Source organism: Apis mellifera, linkage group LG2 (genome assembly GCF_003254395.2).
Source record: "Apis mellifera strain DH4 linkage group LG2, Amel_HAv3.1, whole genome shotgun sequence".
Lineage (NCBI taxonomy): Eukaryota > Metazoa > Arthropoda > Insecta > Hymenoptera > Apidae > Apis > Apis mellifera.
Window position 1 is genome coordinate 7,900,915 of NC_037639.1, and position 23,928 is coordinate 7,924,842.

Here is a 23,928-nt window from a genome sequence, read left to right on the forward strand (position 1 = left end):
CCCCGAGCAAATCCGCAAGTGTAAACGACACTCGGTTAACTGAGTTTTAAAACGACACTGATATCGTTATAACCTGTTCCTCTTCTACAAAGATACGAGAAGATATATATATATTTGTTCTTGTAAATGAATTCTTGAAATTCTTGAAAATATATTTTTACCTTTATTTTACCATGCATTTTTTCCAAAGGATTGTGCGTGATTATCACTTCATCGAGAAGAATAAACGAGGCTCGTGTTTGAAGCGATTCACTTCGAATATCATATTTGCTGTGAATGCAAAATAATATATAATATTATTAATTGTATTATTAATTGATAATCCTTACAATTTCTCGATAACACGGAGCAAAAATGGTATCCCTTACCCCCTCGTCCGACGAACGAGCCTAAAGTATACGTTGTTGAAGAACACGTGAAAAGGACGTTGATGAGATTCGAGGGAAAGTGTACAGGCGGCAAGCGTCGCAAGTTACAAAAGCTGAGACGCGCGTGAATATTACATCGATCAGGCTTTGACGATGATACAGAAGGAGGAGAGGATCGGAGGAGGTAGGGATGATGTCGCCTATTATCCAGGCGAAACACCTGAGCCCCTGATCCCAGGCTGCACGTTCTCGCGGAGAGCGAGAGTGTATGAAAACCACGCCACGCACTCTATCGCCGGCGGTGTCAGTATCGCGGCTAAATTACACGGGTTCCGCGTATTATCCACCCTTAAATTATTCCCCGCCAACCGCAAAAATAGCCCCTCGTTGCTTTGCACCCCTCCTCCCTTTCCCGTGTGTCACACGGTCATCGTCTCAACCGCATCCACGGTGGTTACGAGATGGACGATACCCTGTTTTATGGAAAATTTATTTTACCGGCCCGATGCTTATCCGCTGTGGTTGCAGAAGAAATTGGACGGAAATTATGCGAGAGATTTGTACCAATGGCTGAAAAACATTTTTTTAAAATTGTAATTAAATAGCGATTGTTTAAACTATAAGTATCTTGTAATTTTTATATTTACCAAAGTGTCGAATAATGAAATTATATATCATCGAATGATTCGTGAGTGTACCAAGCAAGTGTTATAATACGTTACGAAAGTATCTGAGATCGGTGTGAGGAATCGAATGGTATCGCAGAAAAGGTTATAAGTGAAATTCGATGTAATCCGCAAATAATGACACATTATCAGTCTTGAATTACGGATCTATCCGTAACGTGCATCAATAATCGTTAACAAAATTCCGGGTGTCCGTCGTTGTTTTGAACTTTTCTCCAATGGGTGGGTATCACAGGTGAATATTAACGAATGTTTGCCTAGGGGAATGCGTTCTGTCCAACTGTGATGGACGCTTTCGAAGCCAGAAGTTCGTAGTATAGAAGTATGCTCTTGACGTCCAATGTCGGACCCCTGTTCCACGAGAGATGGATCATCCAATTCCCCGCGCACTTATCTCTTTCTAAACGGCACACATCTTTTTAATAATTTAACACGACGAGGTATTGGCGAAGCGGGTACGGTAATCTTCCACCGGCCAATTAAATTCAACATGCGCTGGATCAATCAACGGAACTGTTGCGTATCCGCCGCAAGAAAATGCATCATTCGATGCAGACGGCCACGAAGATGAACTTAACATCCTCCATAAGTGGTTTCACGTGTTACACTGACAAGTTTCGGATTAATATTGATAAATTCGGGAGCACGATCACCGATACACAGCGGCGTGTACGTGCACGGCCGAGTCCGGGCGAAAACTTTAATCATAAAAATTGAACGTGGAAACGGACAGCTGACCGCTCGTCCCGATAAAAGATATATCACTCGAATCTCGTTATATTTTCGCGGCTTCAAATATTTACAACCCGGGCGAACTTTCTTCAACAATCTCGAACTATGTCTGGACGAGTGGCAAGGAGTAAGTGTATATTCTCGAAGGAATTTCACCAATTTTCTTTCCATTCTGCTATTAAATTAATTTCTAATATTAAATTAATTATTACTCGTTAAAATAATTTAATCTATTTTTACGAAAGGAAAACACCTTTTTGCATCTTTCCATTATCTAAAAAATAATCAAACTCCAGATTTTTCTAATTTAAAAAAATAAAAAAATTCTCGAAAGTAAATAATAAATGTAGAGCATACATTGACAAATGTAATTTACAAAATTGTGGTACATTGTAATAATATAATATTATGTAATAATGTTATAAATATGGTCTGTTATTTAAAAATATCAACAAAGGTGCGAAATAGAGGAATGGAAAGACGCGTGATTTGAATAAAATTGCAGTTACCTGAACTTAGGTGGAAAAAAGGGGGTTCGTGATCAAAAAGGTTGGTCGTCGGAGAAAGCGTCTGCCTGACCATCGGTTTATTCGATTCTATAAAAGATGGATGATCCGACATCGAGCGTACGACCGATCGGTCTCCGAGCTGACGCTCTCCAAGATGAAATGCACCCTTGGCGACCTCGAAAGCGACCCTAACGCTGCGTAGGGCCGCGTATTCTGTTCCCTTTTGCGAGCCAACGCCACTCGACCGGTTTGAAGAGGCATATTTACGAGAAAGACGCGTGCCCCGCGTTGGAAACCTACGATCATCCCTTGGATAGGCCTGATTTCGAATACAAATTCCTCCATATGTAACTTGGAGGAACGGTTATTGGTCCAACTAAGGGTTATTAGGTCCGGTAGGTGAATGGACCTTCTTTTTTTTCTTTCTCTTCGTGACCAGCACACTCACGTATACGGTGAATCGTTTCAGATACAAACACTGTTAGGATTATTTATGACATTAAAGGAATTGCAAGAAAACTTTTCTTTCTTCTATTTTGAAATGCAATATATAACGTTGATAATTATCACTTCCAATTGGAATATTATCTTTTATATTATTCGAACAGATTCAACTTGTATCAACTTGTATTATTTTCTAACGTATCTCGTGTTTTATTATGTAATTTATTATGTAAATCAAAGATACGATAGATGGAAATAATAATTATAATATAGAATAAGTAATCAACATTGTAAAACTTGATTAAAAATAAAATAAAATAAGAAGACACAGTTACCTAAATTCATCGACGAAATACATCCTCGAGCAGGCCAATAACACTTCCATTTCCAACCTAAGAAGGGGGCACGGGTGAAAGTAGGAGATTTATACGAAGGGACAGGCGCGAGAGCGAGTCGAAGAGGGCGCGTGGTGTTTCAGGTTTCCTCGCGGGGTTCCCCGGGCACGATGGCCGTGGAACGGAGCGGTACATTATTTCTCGATGTCAAATAAAGCAATTAGCATGTGCCCTGACCAGGGTCCACGGGTTCTAACCCGAGTAATCTCGCCTGGGTCCCCGGCGTGTGCGACATCTTCATCAGAGACGGACCCTCCTCCTCCTCCTCCTCCTCCTCCTCTTCCTCCACTTTCTATCCTGCCACCCCTTTTGCCTGGTCGACACTCCGCTCACCACGTGACCATCCTATCGCCTCCCCCGCCCCCCTCCCCCAAGAGACGAAGAAGAGAGAAATCCACGACAAAGAGAGAGCGTACACGCGTGGCGAAATTGCAGCGCGGAGAGAAACGAGGGGGAGGGAGGGGAGAGAAGGCGTTGTCCAGCCCGGTGCAACCCGCTTCCAAGGGAAATTTCCACAAAGGCTCTCCGACCCGCTGTTAATGAATGTTATATAACCCTTTTAATGCTTTAAGCCTCTTAGATTTTTCAGAGAGCCCTCCACGCGCCTTCTTCGTCGCCGTCGCCTACGGACGGCCTCTCCCTCCTCCTCCTCCTCCTCCCCCTCCCTTTTTCCGCGCTCCTGCTGCACCAGAAGTGGTTTCCCTTACGCCACGGGAGAAAAAAAAGGCCGAGCGAGAACGAGGGAGGGGAGAGAGAGGGGTGGGTCCCGCCTCGGGGGTAGGTAATTATGTGGCGGACGTAAATTAAGCTTGTTTAGATTGGGATTTTTATTAAGGCCCTTTATGAGAGAGTGCCGCCGCTAAATGACGCCGCGAACACTTTAACCAACTGGAATTCCTTCGAGCGAGTTGATCGAAGGGTTGATGTTTAAAATATAGGTATTGAGTATTTCTTCTTTCTCTTTTCCAAGATAATTTTCTAATTTATTTTCTTCTTGACGAAGCGTGTGAATAATTGGAATTTCCTCTGTATCTGTTGACAATTTAAAATTCTTATTAGAAACGTGATAAACAGATAATACGAGTTTCCTATGTTTTGAATTCTTTCTGAATGGGGGAAATCCCATGGAGGTCGTAACTAACGATCAGGAAGTATATAGAAGCGGGGCAGAATCTAACGACGTATACGAAAGAAATAACTAAGGGTTAGTTTAATCGTACTTTAGTAGTCGAAGGTTTTAACCTTTCTTTTTGTCCCCCATTTACCGAGGGCAAGAAAGGACTGCAGTGTAGCTAATGCTCGGTCCAGCTTGCTAATATACGATATGGTACGAAATAAAACTCTGCTAATCGGAAGCACTTTCGTTCCAATAATTCTTTAACTCCATCTTTCTTTCAATCCTCCTATTCTCTCTCTTCCTCTCTCTCTCAGAATTTTTATTATAATTTCTTCCGCAATTAAAATACGATATTTATTACTGTAACAAAATTTGTACAAATTTCTTAGACTTGGACTTTCTCGGATTATAGTTGGATCGTTTATCATTTATTTCTGATAATTTTTCTTCTCAAAATTTCCCCTTACAAATCTTTTTACGGAAAAAGAGAGAGAAATTCGATCGATTATAACCAGAAGAGAGAAAAATCAATGTTCGTTTCAAATCATCCTCGTTTCGGAACGATGTTAATTTTAGCTGCTAACGAGGGGCTATTGCTGTATAGCAAACAGCTAACTGCCTTCGCTCTAAGGTTTGTATACCGAACTTAAGCAAAACAGTTCGCAGATACAAACTGTTCGCTATGTATACACACACATATATTATAAATACTCATGTTTTCGATGGAGAAATTCCCGGTAGAAGTTTAATTCAACTGTGGATAAACAATTCGAGTATACATTGAATGCCTCGATTTTATACACAAATTGAAAATCGAATTGTCTCTCTCTCTCTCTCTCTCTCTTCCTTCGTCACGTATATCTAACGCGAATTTAATCATCCTTTGTACATCATCTTTTACTCTCTCATAATTGAAAGAACACGCGTAAATAAATTAAATACATTCCTGTCTTTTACATTTCCAAGAACGAAATAATTAATAAACAATTGATAACAAATAATCTTAAATATCAAACAGACGTATCTCCAAAGAATTCTACTCGTCGTTTCGACGTTGATTTTCTTGGATACCTTTCGCAAGGCGAGACCGGCTCCGTTCGTTCTCTCGATTAGGCTTTGCCGTCATTAAAAGTTTATAAAGAAGCAGAACTACCAGCAGCCGAGGCACGCACACACGCACGCACACATATATACAGAAAAGGAGAGAAAGAGAGAGAGAGAGAGAGAGAAGTAGTGGAAGAAATAAGGGGTGGAGAAGGGATCAACATCCCGCCTAGTCGAACGGGGGTGGCAAGAAAGTGAGGCAGAATGCGGGAGGAGAGAAGGAAGAAGAAGAAGAAGAAGAAGAGAGAGAAAGAGAGATTCCAAGCAAGTTTTCTCATGTGCAATGCATAATGAGGAAAGGCAGACAGCGCATAAAGGGCCTACAAATGAGGCTCGGGTTATACATATATACATTCAGGGCTCTGGATACGCGTAACCAACGTGCACGCGCGCAACAAGGGCGCGAAAGACTTTCATCCCCTACCTGGGTTACACACCGTTAACGCCCCCGCGATTTCTAAGCGCGCAAACGAGTTAAAAACTTCCCCCCTTTGATTTTAGCTATCCCTATGGAACTTCGGAAACGGTAAAGCACTCGTAAAGTTCTAATCTTCTGTTTATGCTGAACTCGACAAAATCTTTGGATGAGGAGAGATTCGTCAGTTCAGATGAATCATTTTGACAATTGTTTCGAAGTAGGATTTTTTTTCGAGAAATTTATTTTATACTCCTTTCTGAAACTCGTTTCTCTCTCATTTTTCAAGTTATTCGAATAATTACACGGTGTTAATAACGTTCATTGCCCTTTCTTTCAACGAGAGTAATGTAATTTAAAATATTTAGATATATATATAGTAAAGTTTAATTAAATTTTAATATTTTTTGAATAAGGAATTCGCGTTATATTCGACATGAAGGTGTATCTCAACGAGTCATTAAATACTATTACGTTGCTCGAATGAATTTTCTTCGTGTTGGAATTGCTGGTTTCTCAACACAGGCCGTTAAAATAATAGCAGCCGAAAATACGAGCACGTAACGACCGACGCATGCTACATGAAAACCGATTAAAGGTGTTAGATCGATCTTCCTTGGTAACTGAACTCTCTATATTCGCTCACGGCCGATCGAACGTGTTACTGGTTTGTTCGACATCAAATATAAGCGAATTTTATGTTATCGTGTATTTTATTTTTACCGTCGATTAATTTATATTATATACTCGTAGAACGAAACAGACTTACCTTGTTCATGATTTGGCGGGGATAGTCCCGCCTTGGGAAGATCGATTCTGTAACAAAAAAACAATTATTGTTACTCATGATAATTATTCGATTATGTTTAAGAATTATAATATTCATTGAATTTTTTAACATATCGATCGGTGCAAATATAAAATATTTTCATTTTCAATTTCAACTTTTTAATTATTCAAAATTTATGAAAATTTATGAAAAATATTGAAGATATTTTACAGATATTTTACAGAAATTTTGTTATCCTGTCGAAACACGATTATCTTAAATACAAAACCAAAATATCATTCATCCGCGAAAAATATAATATAATATAATCTTCTCATCCTTCCAACCCTTTTCCCTCGCTAGCTCGCCTTATGACGCCAGCTAATGCACGCAGGTTAGTCCTCGATCGTGCACCTCAGTCTCGCATCTTCTCAGCCCACTCCCCCATTTTCTCTTCTCTTCCACCCCTGAACGGGCACCACCGAATTCCCGTAATCTAATGAATGGCCTAACCCCAATATCCTCTCGGCTCAGCCTCACCACCCCCTATATACTCCGCAGCTGTATGTACCACGCATGTAAATACGTTCACGAACGAGAGATTCGAGCGATATCGGCGCGCTATCGGCGTGTAACGTGTTTCTTTAAAACTCGACTACCCTCCAGCGGCAATTAATTATTTTGACATTATCGAGGCTCGCTCTCCCCCTCGACGAGGTAGAGAAAGAGAGAGTCGATGTCCTCCTCCTCCTCGTCGATTTAGCCAAGACGATCGAACAGGATGTCCACCGATTTCCCCTACAACGATCCTCGATTAAGACGTTTCTCGACCAACAAACTCTTCGACGAATTTCGACTCGAAGAGTAAGAGAGATCGAGTTTGGTTCGATAATATGAGAATTTGAGTTTTCTCTTCTTTCAGAATCAAAGCGATGGAGAATTTGGTAAACGGGGGAAAATGAGGAGAAATTAGTCGGAAACAAATTGAACTTGGAACTTTTCAATGCGCTTCGTTAAATATAGAGCGATCTCTCAACTGTTACTCTGACCCAAGTGATCCTCCCCTCTCTACCCAAAAAAAAGAAGAAAAAAGAAAAAGAGGATGCAGAGAAAGAGAAAGGAAGAATTAGAGATTCTCCGTATCAACCCCTCCCACACGCATCCCCCGTCATATTTAAATCCAGAGTAGCGGAACAACGGCTAATTACTGGAGCGGAGGGCAAGGCGAAGTTCTTTGGTCCAGAACGACGGGGGACAAGGCAGGCTCGAGGCATCTGTGTACTATCCGCAACAGGAAGGCAAGGAAGCGCAAATGTGTTTATTTTTCGGGGAATAATAAAAAGGGTCGTCCAGCATCCGTGACGAACGCCGGTTGATCGTACGAAAGTTGGGAATAATGTTTCGGACACGACGCTCGTCTGGCTCTGCCCCGAAGAGAGCGCTCTACACCCTCTCTCGCCCCCCGCTCGCGCTCCCTCTCACCCCTTCCGTCCACCCACCCCCTCCCCTCCCCCTCCCCGATCTCCACCAGCCTACCTACCCTTATACGCGTGTCCGCCGCAGATTCAGACTCCTAATTAAGACGAGGGTGCGAGAGGGGTTTCAGGGGTTTCTCCCGGGTTCTCCCTGAAGGGAGGTGGGAGGGCGTGGGTGTGGGTAGTAGGAAGGAGGGTTTCCACGAGGTAAGGGGCACCCGTACCGCGCCGGAGGGGTAAGCCAAGGCAAAGGGGGTAAGGAATATTGATCACGGGACCACCACGGCGGCGAGGCAGGGACTGGCCATACTCTCTCCCTCCATCTATCTCTCTCCCTCTCTCTCTCTCGCCTCTCCCTCTCCACCTCTTTCTCTCTTTTGCTCTTTCGTGTTCCATACACCTTTCTCTCCGTCCCGCTTCCTATCGTCTCCCGGTAAGCGTGTCTCCCCATACAGCTTTCCCGCTGTATGAGCGTGGACGTCTTTCGCTGTTGCTCCTCGGTCGCAAGCAGAATGGAATAGGCCAGGCCGAAACCGCCAAACGCCAGATGCGTGAAATCAGTCGGTCGAGAAGGCTGGCCCCTGGCAAGCTTTTGCAAATTATTGACGCTGAAACCGCTAGCAGCAGATGATGTTGCGAGGCTGTGTTTCCCGAGATCGGGGGCGCGAGTTGGTGATAAAGAGTCGCCATGAATATCATTACATCGATGGTGGGATGAAATAAAAAGGAATAGATTCGAGGATTATGTTTGATTTGGGAATGATCGTGTAAAATCTTGTGTACTTTATCAGGTTTACCTTAGGCATCGATGATATATATATATATTAAACTAGAACTCCGTTTCAGGTTTAGTAGTACGTTCACAAGTAAGTCAGCACAAGTTTCTAAGTTGATATCGTGCAATGAACTCAATTTTCTTGTGTTCAAGGAACTTTTGTTCGAAAGTATTCCACCCCTCCAATCGTCTCGAATTGAAACTTTTAAAGAAAGGGATAGGCATTTTCACAAATATATTAAATCGAAATAAATTGAAAATCTAGATTATTCGTTGATTATTCATCTATCCAATTGATCATCATCGTTTGTCGAGAATTAAAATAAAAATAATGGTATATAATAATATATGATAAGCAGAAATTTAATTGTTGGAATATAATTAGCGAACATGGTATAATGAAATAAACGTGGAAACGATGGATCAGGTTTTTCTCGCGATTGGAATGCAGATGAAGAGCGAGTGGAAACGGTGAGAACGGTTCGGTTTCCGTACAAAGCTGTAATGCACAAGAAGAGAGGAATAGGAACTGTCGGGCGAAAGTTCCCGGAATCGGGGTGGCTTGACGAACTTTGACGCACACGCTCGGTCGAACAGAATCTACGCCGTAGACGTGTGTAGCGTTCTCACGAGTTTTCGAACGATCTTCTAGAATGGCAAGAAGTAGGAACGACTTGGCTCGTTCCGGGGGCTACGACAGCAACGACGGACGAGCTCTGAGTTTACACGACGGCGCTAGCGACTCGTCTTTCTGTCCGTCGCTCTCCCTTAATTAAATCTCTCGACCCTTCCCGAACAACTCGCGCGATTCTAGCCAAGGACTAGAGAGGTATAATAGAATCGACCCCTCTTCTTCCTCCTCGCTCGACTTTCCCCGTCACCATCGCGAGATTTTTCCTGTTAATTGTTACGAATAGAGAACGAGACGCTTGCCTTTACGTCATTTTGTTCCAACTTGTCCCAAAGTATTCGCGATTTGTTGAATTGTTTAAAATCAGGGGTGTAGAAAGAAAATTTATTCTCCGATCCATATCTTTCTTCGTTCGTCGAGAAAAATCCGATTAAAGTTTAAGTTATTTTCAAAATAAGATACACTTGCGCCATTTTTCTCATTGATCTTTTTGATTGGAAAAATTTGTAACAAAATGTAAACGATATACACTCGTCGCTCCATTATCATTATTCTATCATTCGTATCGTTTAAAATCATGGAATTACCACCAACTATCCAACTTATTCATCAACTCGAATGACAATGAGGGGAAAAGAAAATAATCGAGCAGCCCACAATGGACGATCGATCCATCGTCACGGATAACGTCTTTTCTCAGTTCGCGGCCTCTTCAGCGAACATTCAATGCAACGGCATTTTCATGGCTCCAGGTGGCGTTATTCGGTCCGGTAACGAACGTCAAGGGCGACCTCGACGAGGCCGGAAGAGATCTCATTGTCCAGAAGCGGAGGCCACGATAGGAGGGTTGCGCACCGCCGGCAACCAGCCAACTCAAACTTTGATATGGTTTCCTAAATAACCAAGGCTACCGATACCGCAGCACGATATTCCTCCCTCCCCCTTTCTCTCTCTCTCTCTTCCTCTCGTGGCATCCACCGCCTTCTGCATCCATCCACCCCGATCCGTCCAGGGTGGGTGTCGCAACTACTGTCGAAGCATATTGAAAGCCTCACACCAACGATGACCTAACTTACCCTCTCCTTCCGCACGCCACCGGTGCGAGAGCTTTCGTCGCAAGGGCGTGCGTTTGTCGTTTCGCGTGCAAAGGTTGCCCGCATGCAGAGCGTGGTCGATCGACCGCGAGATAGAGAATTCCACCTCTCTCTCTCTCTTCGTCGCTACACGCGGACCGGCGTCTGAGCAATTTGAAAGCGGAGTGACAGGCAATCAGGAAGGTAGAACGACCAGCTAAGGACAAGCGGCGCACGTTGGTGGAAAGGGGTACGCGGTGGGACACGCGTAATGACCGACGATTTATCCGGCCGCGGACGAGCCAAGAATTTGGAATTAAAATCTGCGGCGGGATAATTGTTCCGGGAGAGAAGTTGAAAGTTCCGAGGTGGGGGTTCAGAGATAAGACAGGTTGCATTTTGATGAGGGAAAAATTATTTGGGATAATTCCAGATCTTGTTACCTACATTCTAAGCTACGTTCTGAATAAAATTTTGGATAAACGAACAAAATAATGGGTTAAAAATATGCGACTGCATGATACAAAAGTAATTATTGCGACAAAAGTTCAACGATTTAAGGATAAAATTGAAACGTAAAATTATTTCGTGATAAATATTGGAAAGAAACTTTTCTCTTGGCCGATCTTTATTCCCCTTGCGGCAGGATGAAAGAGTACGACAACGAATCGCGAACGAATTCACGCGTAGAAGGTTTAGAATATCTTTTCTCGAGGCGAGGGGGGCTGGGAGGGCGGCGTGACTGTATCTGGAGGTTAACTGTTTGTCCGCTAATTAGAAGCTAACAGCAGAAACTAAAGTTCCGAACTTTAAAGTTTCTTGCCTCTGCAGGAGCCTCTCCTAACGCCCAGCCGTTACCCTCTTCTCGGGGGCGGTGCAGACACCCCAGAGGCGAACGCCCTATCGTCCTTTTCTTCTCTTTCGCTCCTTCACCGACGACCGGCTAGCGTTAATTACTAATTAATTGTTTCGCATGTTTGAGTTTTAAATGGATAAGTTAAACAGCGCATAAGAGACCTGGACGTGGAGAGAACGATGGGTATATATACCTTTTGCCTTCTCTTCTCCCTCTTCTCTCTCTCTCCCTCCTTTAGGACCCACACTCCTTGCGTACGATTACCGTGCAAACGGTATAGCAACGGCTAACGAAGTTAGGATGACCGTGCGAGCGAGAACCGCGCTTCGTTTATTCGTTTTTCGCCTCCTCGCCATCGAAACGCCGCAACCTCGTGTATATAATTAAACCGATGTGAAACTTCCGACCGTGTATGAAACGAGAGAATTCTTGCCGGTTAACGAAGCCCATTGTCGATTGATTCGTTTTCAGGAAATGATTCAAGTTATGATCATGAATGGAACAACAATTGATTGCATCTGTATAATAAATTGTATCGAATTAATACAATTTAATTGTATTACGTTAACTTTAACCATCTATTTTTAATATTGCAATTGTAGAGACAAACAAGTAATTTCTTAATTTCTTAATAAATTGTAAGCGCGAAAATCCAAGTTTGATCTCCTCCTTTGATTAAAGCCCCTTGAAACTCGCAAACACAGAAATCTTCCGTCTTCTGTTGCCAGTCTACAAATCGTTTCTACCTCGATCCCGCGACGGGGTGAAATGTATAGACCGGGGAGAGGGGGTTCGGTTTACCCTTCAAAAGTGGAACGAGATCTGCTGTAATCGGTGTTCAAATAAAAAGCCTTAATGCCGAGATAAAACATTCCATTTGTCTAACGACGATTTTTCCCCCGTAGCTGGAGAGTGTACAAGAGGGGTGGTAATCATCTTAAACGACGATTGTCACGAGACACCTCGTACAGGCTGGCTGCCACTCTCGATGCCACCTGATTCTTCCGGTAATTGAGATGAATCGATAACGACAATCTTCCCGTCGCGAGAAGGGGTGGTTTCGAAGACGTTGCTTTTTTAATTCGATCAGCTAATGTAACGACAGTTACATTAATACAGCCTGAATTTCCTATCTCGATCTCTTACGATAATTTCCACTATTTAATCCATTCGATATATTTACATTTCAGAATATATTTTATACTTTTTTTGAATATTTTAAATTTATCCTAGAAAAAAGGTATTTTTACTTTAACCTCGTCTCTCATTATTCCATCTATTTTCACAACCATGATCGAACAATTCCTATCAACGACTATGTATCCACAAATATACAAATGATCAAAGGCACTTGGAAGGAAAAAAATTTAACTCGCGCTTTCCGGATGATCAGCTCTCATCCATCGATCGGAGGTGGTGAAATAACGAAGGCGGAATAGAGTTGCGGAGGGAGGAGGGATAAATCTCGGAATAATCTCGGAGGGGGAGAAGAGAAGGGGCGGTCGAAATCGAAGGTCTGTTATTGACTGGCGTGCGGAGGAGGGGTGGAAAAAGAGGCGGAGGAGGGGGCGTTAGAGCGGAAAGGTAGAAAACAAGAGAGCGCGCGGGGCAAATCGGTGTCTTGAACGGTCGAGGGGGGGGGGACAATTATTTACCGGGGGCGTCTAGCACGGCGACGTTTCTAGCGCGGAGTGCTACCGTTTCGAGGAGAGAGAGAGAGAGAGAGAGGCGAGAGTCCGCGGCTGTTAATTGCCGGCTGTCAGGGGCACGCAGTGACACGGACCACCGTGGCGTAGGGATTGCCCCGTCGAAGGCATGCACGCGCACACCGAACCCTTCTTTCCTTCGCCGAGGAAACGAAACGACCGGACTTCGATCCTCGCCTATCTAATCTGTCCCGACCCTCGTTTCGAAACGTTTCGCTCGCTCCTTCCAATCCACTCTTCGAATTCGATTCTACAGAATTTGTTAGAAATTTTTATTAGAAAAAGCTATTGAGAAGGCGAGGTTCTCTTTAAATTTTATCCAAATATAATTAAGATTCAAACACGTGTATGGAAAATGTGATTCTCCGAGCACTTATAATTTGTAATGAAATATATTGTTTGTCGAAGAGATATGGAGATTTCACAGTTTGGAGAAATTTTCAAGCACAATGCCCCCTATCTCTCGATCCAAACCCTTCGATTCGTTGGGCCATCTATAGAAGGGGGAACGGAGGAGAGGGGACGAGGCAAAACAACTCCTTTGGAACGTAATTTCACCGTTGACAGGTATTTATCCTGCGCGGCAGGAAGCGGTGCTATGTGGGCGGTCGAGTGAAGGTGAGGGAGGAGGGGGGCCGTGGAAGTAGCGTGACGACGTTAAGAGCATTAAAGAGACGTTTTCCGCCCGACACTTAGGTTTTCGTTCCCGAGCCCACTCCATAGATTCCCGGCCTATCGGCTTAGCGCTTGGCGGGCGGTCCTCAACCACCCCTGGCTTCCTTCTGCACCGTCTACCGCCTCGTGAAACGACGCTTCGTTGCCGTTTCTCTCTAGGAAATATTTTCCTAAGCGTAAGAACTTAAGTAGCGGGGCGTGCATACGGTGTTTCCACTCGTTAAAGAGAGTCCTCTCTTCTTCGCGCTGTAACACCCTCGAAAACAGAGGATTGTCGCCCGTTGTCGAGAAACTTTGTAACTTTGACGAATTAAGAATCAGAATATATAACAAGAATATATAATACATATTTTATTTAATATCGTTCGTGAACACTTTTGGAATAATTTTAAATTGTACTCGCGTTGTCCATTTTATCGGAAAAGAAATTGCCGTTTGATTGTTAAAATTGAAAAAGATATTTTCGATTAAAGATCGGTTAAAGGAAAATTTTCAGACTGTCTGTCTGTATGGACAATATCGGAGAAGCGTGGATGCTGGCGGTTGCGAATTATCGGTTAAGAGGAAATTATGGAAATAGATAATAAATCGAGAAGAACAGCGTCGTCGCGGTTCGGCTGGAGCAACCAGTTCCCGAAGGCTAGGTCGGTGCACCGTGGGGAGGCAGGTCCGTCTTTAAAATAATAGGGCTTAAGTAGCCAATTTGAAATGTAAAGGTCCATCAACATAAATTAAACATGGCGGGCCTGCGTAAAGGATTGTCTTAGAGATCTCATCGATGATCTCTTTCAAGGAAAAGGGGTTTTCCGAGAAAGACTTTCGTAAATTAATCCTTCAATTGTTTCAACTTTCTTGCTCACTTCGTTTAAGAAAATGAAAGTTCTCTTTTAAACGTTTAAAACAAGTTTTCAAAATCCAGGGAGAAACGAGATACGAGAGAGTTTCTGGAGAATCCAGAACGACAAATACATTTTCGTTGCTCGATACACACCGTTTCTTCTCTAAACGAAATAACTATTGCAAATGTTTCGCCATATTTTTTTTTAAATTATCATAATCACCACTGTTTACCATTACAATTACAAAATTAAATCACCCCGCAACTTGGACACCTGTCGCCATCGTTTCTATCGTATAAAACTCCCCAAAAGTTCCCCATTAAAAAATCATCTTCTCCATTCCCTGCTCCAAAACTTAATCGCTCTTTGAAGAGAGGAGATATCCTCCTAGGTCGATTTGTCGATAATTTTTCTTTTTTCTTTTTTTCTTTTTTTTGTTCCATCCAGCGTGCGAAGCTGGAGAGAAGGAAAAGAAAAAAAAGAATAGAGAAAGGGAGATACGGGTCTGGGTCCGCCCCCATTGGCGTGAATTCGCGCGGAAAGATCGGAGAGCGAAGAATACGTGGGTCGAAGCGAGGAGTTTGGTAAGCTCGCGTCATGTGCAGCGGACGCGACGCGCGAATTAACAACTCACGCGTCATATCGCGCATTATTATCCGATATATATCGAGTTATATATCATCTTTCCCCGTCTGCCAGCCATCGACGAGCTCGGAAAACCTGCTAACATCCTGCTTAACGAAGCCTCGAGGGAGGAAGAGGGAGGAGACTATCAGTTCCAGGCGAGAGCCAAGACGTCATCGAATCGCTCATGCGTAGTCACGAGTCGTTGATATGCACACGACGGGTGACATTTTTTTCTTGAACGAAATTCTTCTTTGATCACTTTTACACATAGCTTAACCATTTTCCAGACTGTCAATCTTAAAGAAACATTTTTTCCATTTTTATAAAATCAATTTTTTATATTCGAAAAATTAAATTTCTTCGATTCGATTAAGTTTTAACACATTCTTTACGAAACATTACGAATTCTTACCGCAATGGACAAAAATATCTGAGGTAAGATACGAATAAAAATCGACAGAAAATCATCGATCATTCCACCAGTAAATAACACGATCATCCAAATCTAGGCCACGACCAATCGTTCGTATCCTACTTAATCGAAACGACGCTCTATCTATAAAGCACAATTAACGCTTTAACCGTGGAATCGGTATTTCTTCTAATATTGATCGTCGGAATCGTTGAAACGAGAGGGAAAAGGCAGAGAGGATTCGCGGATCCGCGACGAGGCGGGAGAAGGTTAGCGTTTCAACCGAAGCTGCACGCGTTGAAAAGGGTTGATTAGGGATTCGGCGTGTTAGGGGTCGAACACGTCGGGTTACGGGTTGGAAGGATGCTGGACCGTGCTTGTAGGCATCCAGCCGGTCGAAGGGCCCCAGCCAGGTTCGGGGCAAATGGCAGCGGGATGATTGATCGCCCGGCTAATTGGATGATCGATGACTCAAGTTCATCAGTGGCTGTTCAGCTCCTGGCAAAGGATGCCTCGTTCGCACGTGAGCCAACCTCCCTCTCCCACCCCTTCTCCCATGTAAGCGGATCTGTACGTGTGCATACACGAACTTACGCTCGTGACGATCTGTGCGAGGGGTTGGTGTCTCCGGCAAGCTTGAAACAAGCCACGCTAATATTCTCCGTTGATGTCTGGTCTCTTTTTCTTGGTGGTAGCTTCGTTTATTTATCCTCTTCCCTTTTTCTCTGTAGTCCTTTAAATAATTCTTTTGGTTTCAACCCTTTTTGAATTCGAAAATTGAATAATAGCAGAAATTAATGAACTTAATATTCATTAAATATAATAAAAACTACGATCTTCAAATTTTTTTGTTTTTATATAAATAATAATATTTAAAAAAAAGCAAAGGTTAAAACACGATTAGAATTTCATTTTAATATAAAATAAATTGACGTTTTTAGATCTCGATATAAAAAAAAAAGGAAAAAGTTATTTCCCTTTCCAAGTACATTCTTATTTCCTCGCGTAAGATTTTAGGGGCAATTAGCATTTTCATGGGCGAGTAAGCTTTACCCTGTAAAGCGTAATATTTTCCTCTTGGCCGGTGTACTAAAGTGCCAACACCTTGGTGGGGCGTCTTCGGGCGGGCGAAAGTAGATTCCACGGGGAAGGGTAACGCAACCGGTAGAAAGCTTAGTTCACAGTGTATGGTTGATATACGGTTGGCACGTGAATGCAAATCAGGCCGTAAATCACGGGAACAATGTCTTAATGTCCCGGTCATACGACGCCCACTCGCGCTCGAAGACAACAGCCTTGGTTTTCGCGGGAAGGAAAGGGTGCCTTTTCGGATATTCATAGGGAAATAAATTAGTAGGCACACGCGTCGCGAAGGAGCCATTACCGGTGCCTCGTTGTGTCATCTCCGCCGAAGATTTACGAAATAATTTGTGAAATAATTTAATATAGATCGAGGATCTATATTATTTAAAACGTTTCTACCACTTTTGACTCTAAAAAAGTTAAGGGATTGCAAGTTCATGAGGATGAAAAAAAATAAATAAATAAATAAAAAATATATCAACGAATTCTTTTGTTGCCTTTCGCAATATTTTTGAAAAATAAGTTAGATTGGGAAAATGAAACGTTTCTATCGTTTTTTATTCCGTAGAAATGAGATTAGAAAGCAAAGCATTTTTCTTTCCGTTCCATTTTCACTTCTTTTCACATTGCTGATAAAAAAAAAGCGAGGGGAAAGAAAAAGTAGTCTTGAAAGATTTACGAAATTTACGAAATAATTTAGATTAGAGAATCGAATCCCTAAGGGGAGAGGAGGGGGAGGATATAAGATATCGCTGATAAAAAAGAGAAAAAGGCAAAAGTCAAAGAAAATATGGCAGCGGATCTTTTACACCGACCCCCGAAGATTTGGAAGTTTTCAGATAAAAAACGAAAGACAAAGAGTATTCTCTCTGAGTGTTCGTTTATGCCATTTAACTTGCAAATCCTTCCACCGGGACCGCTGATACCCGTGGAACATGTGTGGAAACTGAAGAAAAGTCTTAGCCTCGCCTCATCCTGTCTGAAGAACTACCACCAGGAGGGTTGGACGATAGAATGGGAACCGGAGGGAGGGGTGAGACACGGGGAGAGAATAGGGCGTGTGAAAAATCCGAAGAAACAAAGGTGCTGGGGTCTTCGAACAAGAGGTGGAAAGTAGCGATCCTTGGTGAAGGGGATGATGCTCGAAAGGGGTACACAGGATGAAATATTTCTCGTGTACAACCGACCCGCTCCGACACATCTAAGCAACAATTGCTATTCATTTTCATAGATAAAAAAAAATAGACGAGATCTTTAAATTTCTTCAAAATTTCCACGAAACATTCTTACCACACGATGCACGAAATGTATTAAATCAATTCTATCACAAATGAACGATAAAGAAAAATAAAATTCCATTCTGCATATATTCACTCCAACTTTCGCCATTACGGCACACGCGTACACACACGATCCTTCGTCTCTCTCAACCTCTCAAATTCCCATTCTCAAAATACACCAAAGACCAATAACTACGAAACAATCTCTCCTCCCAACTTCCTCTCAACAACTCGCAATTCCGCCAGAGAAAGAAACGACTCGAGGCGCAAAAGAGTTCGAGAGAAAAAGAGAGAGGAAAAATTCGTCCAACTGTAATCCCCGAGTGAAAGAAACGGTTCGAGGGCGACATGGATAAAGAGGCAGGGTGCATCGAGCTTCTATACAGATTCCATAGCTATATAACGGCGCCCAAGAGATGAGAGGATGATGGAGAAGTGGGTGCGATCAGAGTCGGTTTCCGGATAGTTTACGTCCAACTCTCTCTCTCTCTCTCTCCCTCCTCTTCCTCTTCGTTCGAGGGAAGTTAAGGAGGGGGAATGGAAGGAGGTTTAGTCGGTTTACGATGATGGCGCGATTCCCTTTATGCCCGCCGCGGGTCAGGCGCCACCGCGAAATCTCAGCCTGTTTGGCCGAGATCCTTTTGGGTGGAAGGAAGGATTCCGCGGGCGATAATCGCTCGTAAAAGCTGCCAAGACGTTGAATATCGTTAAACAGGCTCGTCCTTCTGACACTCGTGCGTCAGTCGTAACGCGTGGAATCGTGCAATTTTTCGCCTCGACGCCCCCGTCTCCATTGAATCTTGATAACCGTGGCGGCGATTTTATCACTTTTTGCGGGGAACGAACATACGCCGTTGGAAAACAGGCGTAAGATTTTATCGTTCCTGCGACGATCTCTTATTCTCCGATATCCTGCGTAATTTTGTGCTCCAATGAGAGATTTGAATGAACCTTTAGAAGAACCTTATATGCATATCTTTGAAGCAGTGGAATTAACGGATCTTGGAATTTTTCCTGATCGATCACGTAGTTCTAAACTTGCAAAGGCATTTGAATTTTTTATATCCCACAAACACGAGAGAAACATCGAAACTTCGAATCGAAAGGGGAACGTAGTATCCTAGCCAGAGGCTTCCATATTTCTTCAAAAATGAATCGTCATAAGATTCTAAGACAGAACGGGAGCTTTTTTTCGCGAGCGTCCTCATCGTCTCGCTTCCGTTTCTTTCAGATTTGGAAGATTCCTCCGTAACGGCACAAATTTCCGTCGATAAATCCGCAGAAAAATCTTCCCCCTCGACGAACACGAGTAATCGTATTCCCGTTTTAAATGTATTCACCGGCCTCGCCCCTTCTCAACCCTCTGTCGTTTCGCGTGTGCATCGAGGATGGAAAGGGGGGAAGGGGTGAAAAAAGGTAACAATAAGAGGGTAGCAGAGATTCCTTTCCTCAGGAGGAAAACGTGCACGCTCGCGAACACGGAACACATGTAAGGGCGGGCGAGGGCGGAAGAGGTAGGACGGAGGTTTCCTTCTTGCCCAAGGGCAAGAAAAGAGGATTCGGACGGCTTGTAATCTCGGCTCAAGGTGTCGTTCGTCGCCTCGATATCCTGCCGGACACGGGGGTGCAAGTTGAGCCAGAAGAAGATTAAGTCGTGTTCACTCTGACTTCGAGATGAGACAAATCGAGCGGGAGTCGAGAAAAATATTTGGGAAGAAAGAAGATGATAATTCGTCGGAGAAAAAAGTTTGTTGAAGATATTTTCAATCTTTATATCCTTCTTCTTGAAACGCGATTGAATACAGAAATTTTATTCAATTTTATTTGTGCGAGGAAAGAACGAAAAATTATACTCACGATTCTTCTCTATTTAGATATATAATTTAATAGAATTTCAGTGAATCTATTCTATAGAAGCAATTTTTTTAAAATTATGATTTGCTAAATATTATCTTCTATTTTCACGATAATCGACGTACAGCTAGAAGATAATTATTTCCTCATTCTGATAAAGGGGCGAAAGTTTAATCAGCCTCGGATATTGAAACGAATATAGGTTAAGATTAAAATAAGCAACGAGGACGCTTTTTGTCTAGGGTTGCAGACAATTTTTGCGCTTGTAAATAGGGGGAGGCATAAGTAAATTAGGGCTGGACGAAAGATTTTGATAAGGATCTCTCCTTCGGCCTTTTTTAAAAGCCGACTCCAAGGGAATTGAGACGTCATCACGATGCTCTAGCTCGTTTCACCTCCCCCCCTGATCCTACGTCTCCTTCGAGAGCCGTTTAACGCCAAAGCGACGCGCGCTCGCCCTCGCAAAAGCTTCGTCCTCGAGCCTCATCCTTTTGTTTCGCCTTCACGAGATTTTTAAACAGCGCGAAATGAGCTTTCGCAGCTCGTCGACGGGGACGAACGATTATCGCCCGGTTCAATTTCTTCACTTCCCCTCCCCGAACGACAAATAATTAAAGAAACGACGGCGAAGAAGCTTGTTACCCCTCCTCCACACGCATAATAAATTTTTATACGCGTTTCGTATCGATCAAGACAAAAAATATTAAAAATTATTCGCTCGCAGAGAATTCGTGTCTAATCTTAGGTGTCTAATTTTTCTTCTCTTCACACACGGATCTAGCGTTGATTTACAAGTGTAAAGAGTTACCATCACGCTGCAGTATTCTAATTACAGAAGTTTGCGCGGCGCAACTTCTAATAAAGCAACAATTTCAGTGGGAAGTAAAATATTAAAGGATCATCATACTTAACTAACATATTCTGACATTTGCAATTCTAGAGCGTTGCCACTCTAACTATTCACGCAACCGTCTTCACTTTAACCGTCTAACAACGTTGTTATAAAACCTAAAAAAAGAAAAATTTAGTTTAAAATTTCCAAAAAAAAAAAATTCACTTTCTCCCATCCCACGACCTCGATCATATCCACGATTTCCAGGTTTCCAAGAGTCAAAGGCGAACTCGTGGCACGCGTGGGATGGAGAAAGAATCGAGAAGATCCTCAAGACACGTCCCCAAGATCGGGATGAGCGGAAGGGGGTTCAAGAAAGGGAAGGGAGCCGGATTCCAGGCATTTGTATCGTTTTGTCGTAGTTCAGTGTCGGCACGCGTATCGTATGGCATCGCATTATTGCTTTTATGGCCAATAAAAGGAGGGCCGATCCGGCGGCGAGGCTGGCACGCCGCCTCCGCAACGACGACCGAACCCTCTCCGAACCGTTCCTCTCCACTGAAACCATCATCCGCTTCTACCTACACCCCCCTCCCCCTCCCCACCCCACTGACCGGCAATGTTATTGCCGGTGGGTCGTTCGCTTGACCATCGGAGGTGTTGCGATTGGTTTCGTATTTGGAAGGGAATATAGTTCGGGGACTCCCCGGCCCAGTTAACCGTTTGCTCACCCTTTGGGACGTGGACCGCGAGGAAATGACTGGATACCGCGACACCTTCCCACACGTTGTACAAATATACACGGAAAGGTTTCTTGGTCGACCTTGGTTTCGTGGAGACAAGGGATATGTACTTTGGCTTCGTTTCTGTTTGATCGTTCGATGGATGGAATGGGTGGATTTTTGGTGGTGGAAATATATGAATCGATGTGTTCCTCGAAAGTGAGTTGTATTGTTCGTGTTTTTGTTGTCTTTCTCGCAAGTTTGAGAATTTTGTTAATAACTGTCTGAAGCATTGATGAGATGATTAAGCGATGATTTCTATTTGCTTGATCGGGATTATAAAGTGCAAAATTTTACTCGTTTTATATCTGTTAAAAAATTTTGGAATTATTGGAAGAATAATAAATTCATCGAACAAAAATCCTTTTCATTCACCTTCTCCTCGATTTATCAACACATATCATCGCCACTTTTCGAAACTTGGGAATGTTTCTCCACCGATATCGATGGCATTAACTCTCAATGGAAAATGTTGAACAACGGAGGCTTTTCAATCTCCCAGGTTTATTTCTCGGAAACTTCTTCAACGGTTACCCGGTTGACATTGACGAAGTAGACCCGTAGACAGTGTGGGAAACGTCGCTAATGTCGTAACCGAGTGTCATCGTGCACCCTCCCAAGGAGGAGGATCGGAACTCCTGGGGACAACGATGGCGGCGAGTTGGCGAGGAACGACGAAAGGGGGTGGGCAGGGAGATATATCGTCGCTCGGGAAGCTGGAACGGGGTCCTTGATGTCTCGAGGACGAGGAGGTTGGTTATCTTTCGCCTGTAGGTGCAACGAGCCGCCCTTCCTTCCAGGAGAAAAGCAAGGCCTTCCGCAAGAATGACAAGTTCCTATCCTTAACGACCGTGTGCCTTGTACAAGTCTTCTACGCAAGATCGTGCAAGATAAGCTACACGCTTTTGTCAATCGTTGGAAAAAGATAATTGTTTCAATCGATCCTTTCGACTTTCTTTTCCTTTTCTTTCGATTGGATCATTTCATTATATCCCTTTCAACATGTGAGTCATTATTTGTATTGGAAATTTGAATTAGATTATCGAGAGTAGAGTTTATTGCAATGGTATTAATTTCTGTTTTAACAAAATTTTTTCAAAAGATTTGAGAGAGAGGAAAATCGGTTTAATTTTGATTTAGCACGAAGCAAAACAACGTTGACTCGTATTTCCTTTGGAGGGACGTATGCGTGCTTGTCTGCGACCGAGCGTTTAAAGAGCGGTGTATTCAAGCAGCTGAAACGAAGATCGGTGGAGATTGATCGCGGAGATCAGAGGGTTTGCATCAGCCGTGCCTTTCGACACGACAAATTAAATCCCTCTCGTCTGTCTCGTTCTCTCTGTCCTCCATAGAGGAATCCGAGGATTTCTAAGGAGTTCCAACTTCGTCCTATGCTCCTTTCTGACTTTCTTAGGGGGAAGGAATCGGGAAACCTCTCCACCAGCCGAGTCGATAATCGATAATCCACGGAGGTACGTCGTTTAAATTAAAAATTTACACAGAAATTAATTTGCCATTTCTCAAAGTATTTGTATCTCGTAATAATCAAAATATATGATTCACAACATTTCTGTATAACATTTTTGTCGAAAGTATACTCTCAACAAATCCTATCCTATCCCAGTATAGATATCTCGTTTAAAATATCCCAAGAATCAGATCAATATTTATTATACACCGAGATATCCGTTACAAACACATTCGACAAATCTCTACACCACTAACAATAGCCCGTGCAAACCCCTCGAGGTGAGAAGACAAAGCATATCAGCGATGGAATCGGAGAGGAAGAACGCGTACGTACATACATTTCTTTCGAAACAGCATCTTAGTCGCCGCGAGTCGGTTGATTTACGCGTAACGCTCGCCTCGAGGCCGAGTTTCGTCTCGCCTTTCTCCCCCTTCTCCCGTGTAATGGTACACGGTCTGATTCCAATAACCATGAATCTATCAGACGTCAAAACGCAATCTCCACCTGAAAGCGGGCTGCCCTCGTCCGCGCTACGCCCTGGCGACCACAAATCTCGCGGTATCTGCGATCGTATATCTTATACCAGCTGGCACATACCGTGGCGTGCAACGTGGATGCTGTAAAGGAGGCTGTAAAGAGCGAGCGAGAGAGACCTCGTCGGCGAGAAGTCGTCGCGTTGGAAACTCGAGGGTGGAGAGAGAGAGAGAGAGAGGAGGAGAAAGGGAGGGGAAAAAAAGGAGAAAGAGAGAGAAGGACGTGGTCCGCCTGGATTTCTCTACGTTCGATGGAGAGGAGACGGAAAAACCGGGGAGATTGCACGGAGCGGCGGAGAAAGTTGCAAACTCGAAAACTTTCCGAGGCCCTATTATCTCCGATGAGACCACCGTCCGGCACCAAGGGGGTTGTCCGGTATACCTCGATCTCTAAATACTCCACCTTCCTCCAGAACCACTCTCGTCTGCTTCGGGGGCTGTTTCGAAAGAGCGAAAAGGGGGAGGATGAATGCGAGAAAGAATCG

At 43.4% G+C, this 23,928-nt stretch overlaps 1 protein-coding gene across 8 annotated transcripts in view; it reads right to left on the minus strand.

Moving 5' to 3' along the window:
- Window positions 1–23,928, minus strand: part of LOC410882 (mucin-5AC) — a 286,325-nt gene that overhangs the window by 62,441 nt on the left and 199,956 nt on the right. For 7 of the 8 annotated variants that reach the window (XM_016910911.2, XM_026446430.1, XM_026446429.1 and 4 more), the window contains exon 4: window positions 6,540–6,586. In XM_016910911.2, coding sequence (XP_016766400.2) covers window positions 6,540–6,586 — 47 coding nt within the window. Of the gene's footprint in view, window positions 1–3,074; window positions 3,323–6,539; window positions 6,587–23,928 lie in introns of those variants that run through there. The other variant, XM_026446432.1, reaches the window with a different exon arrangement.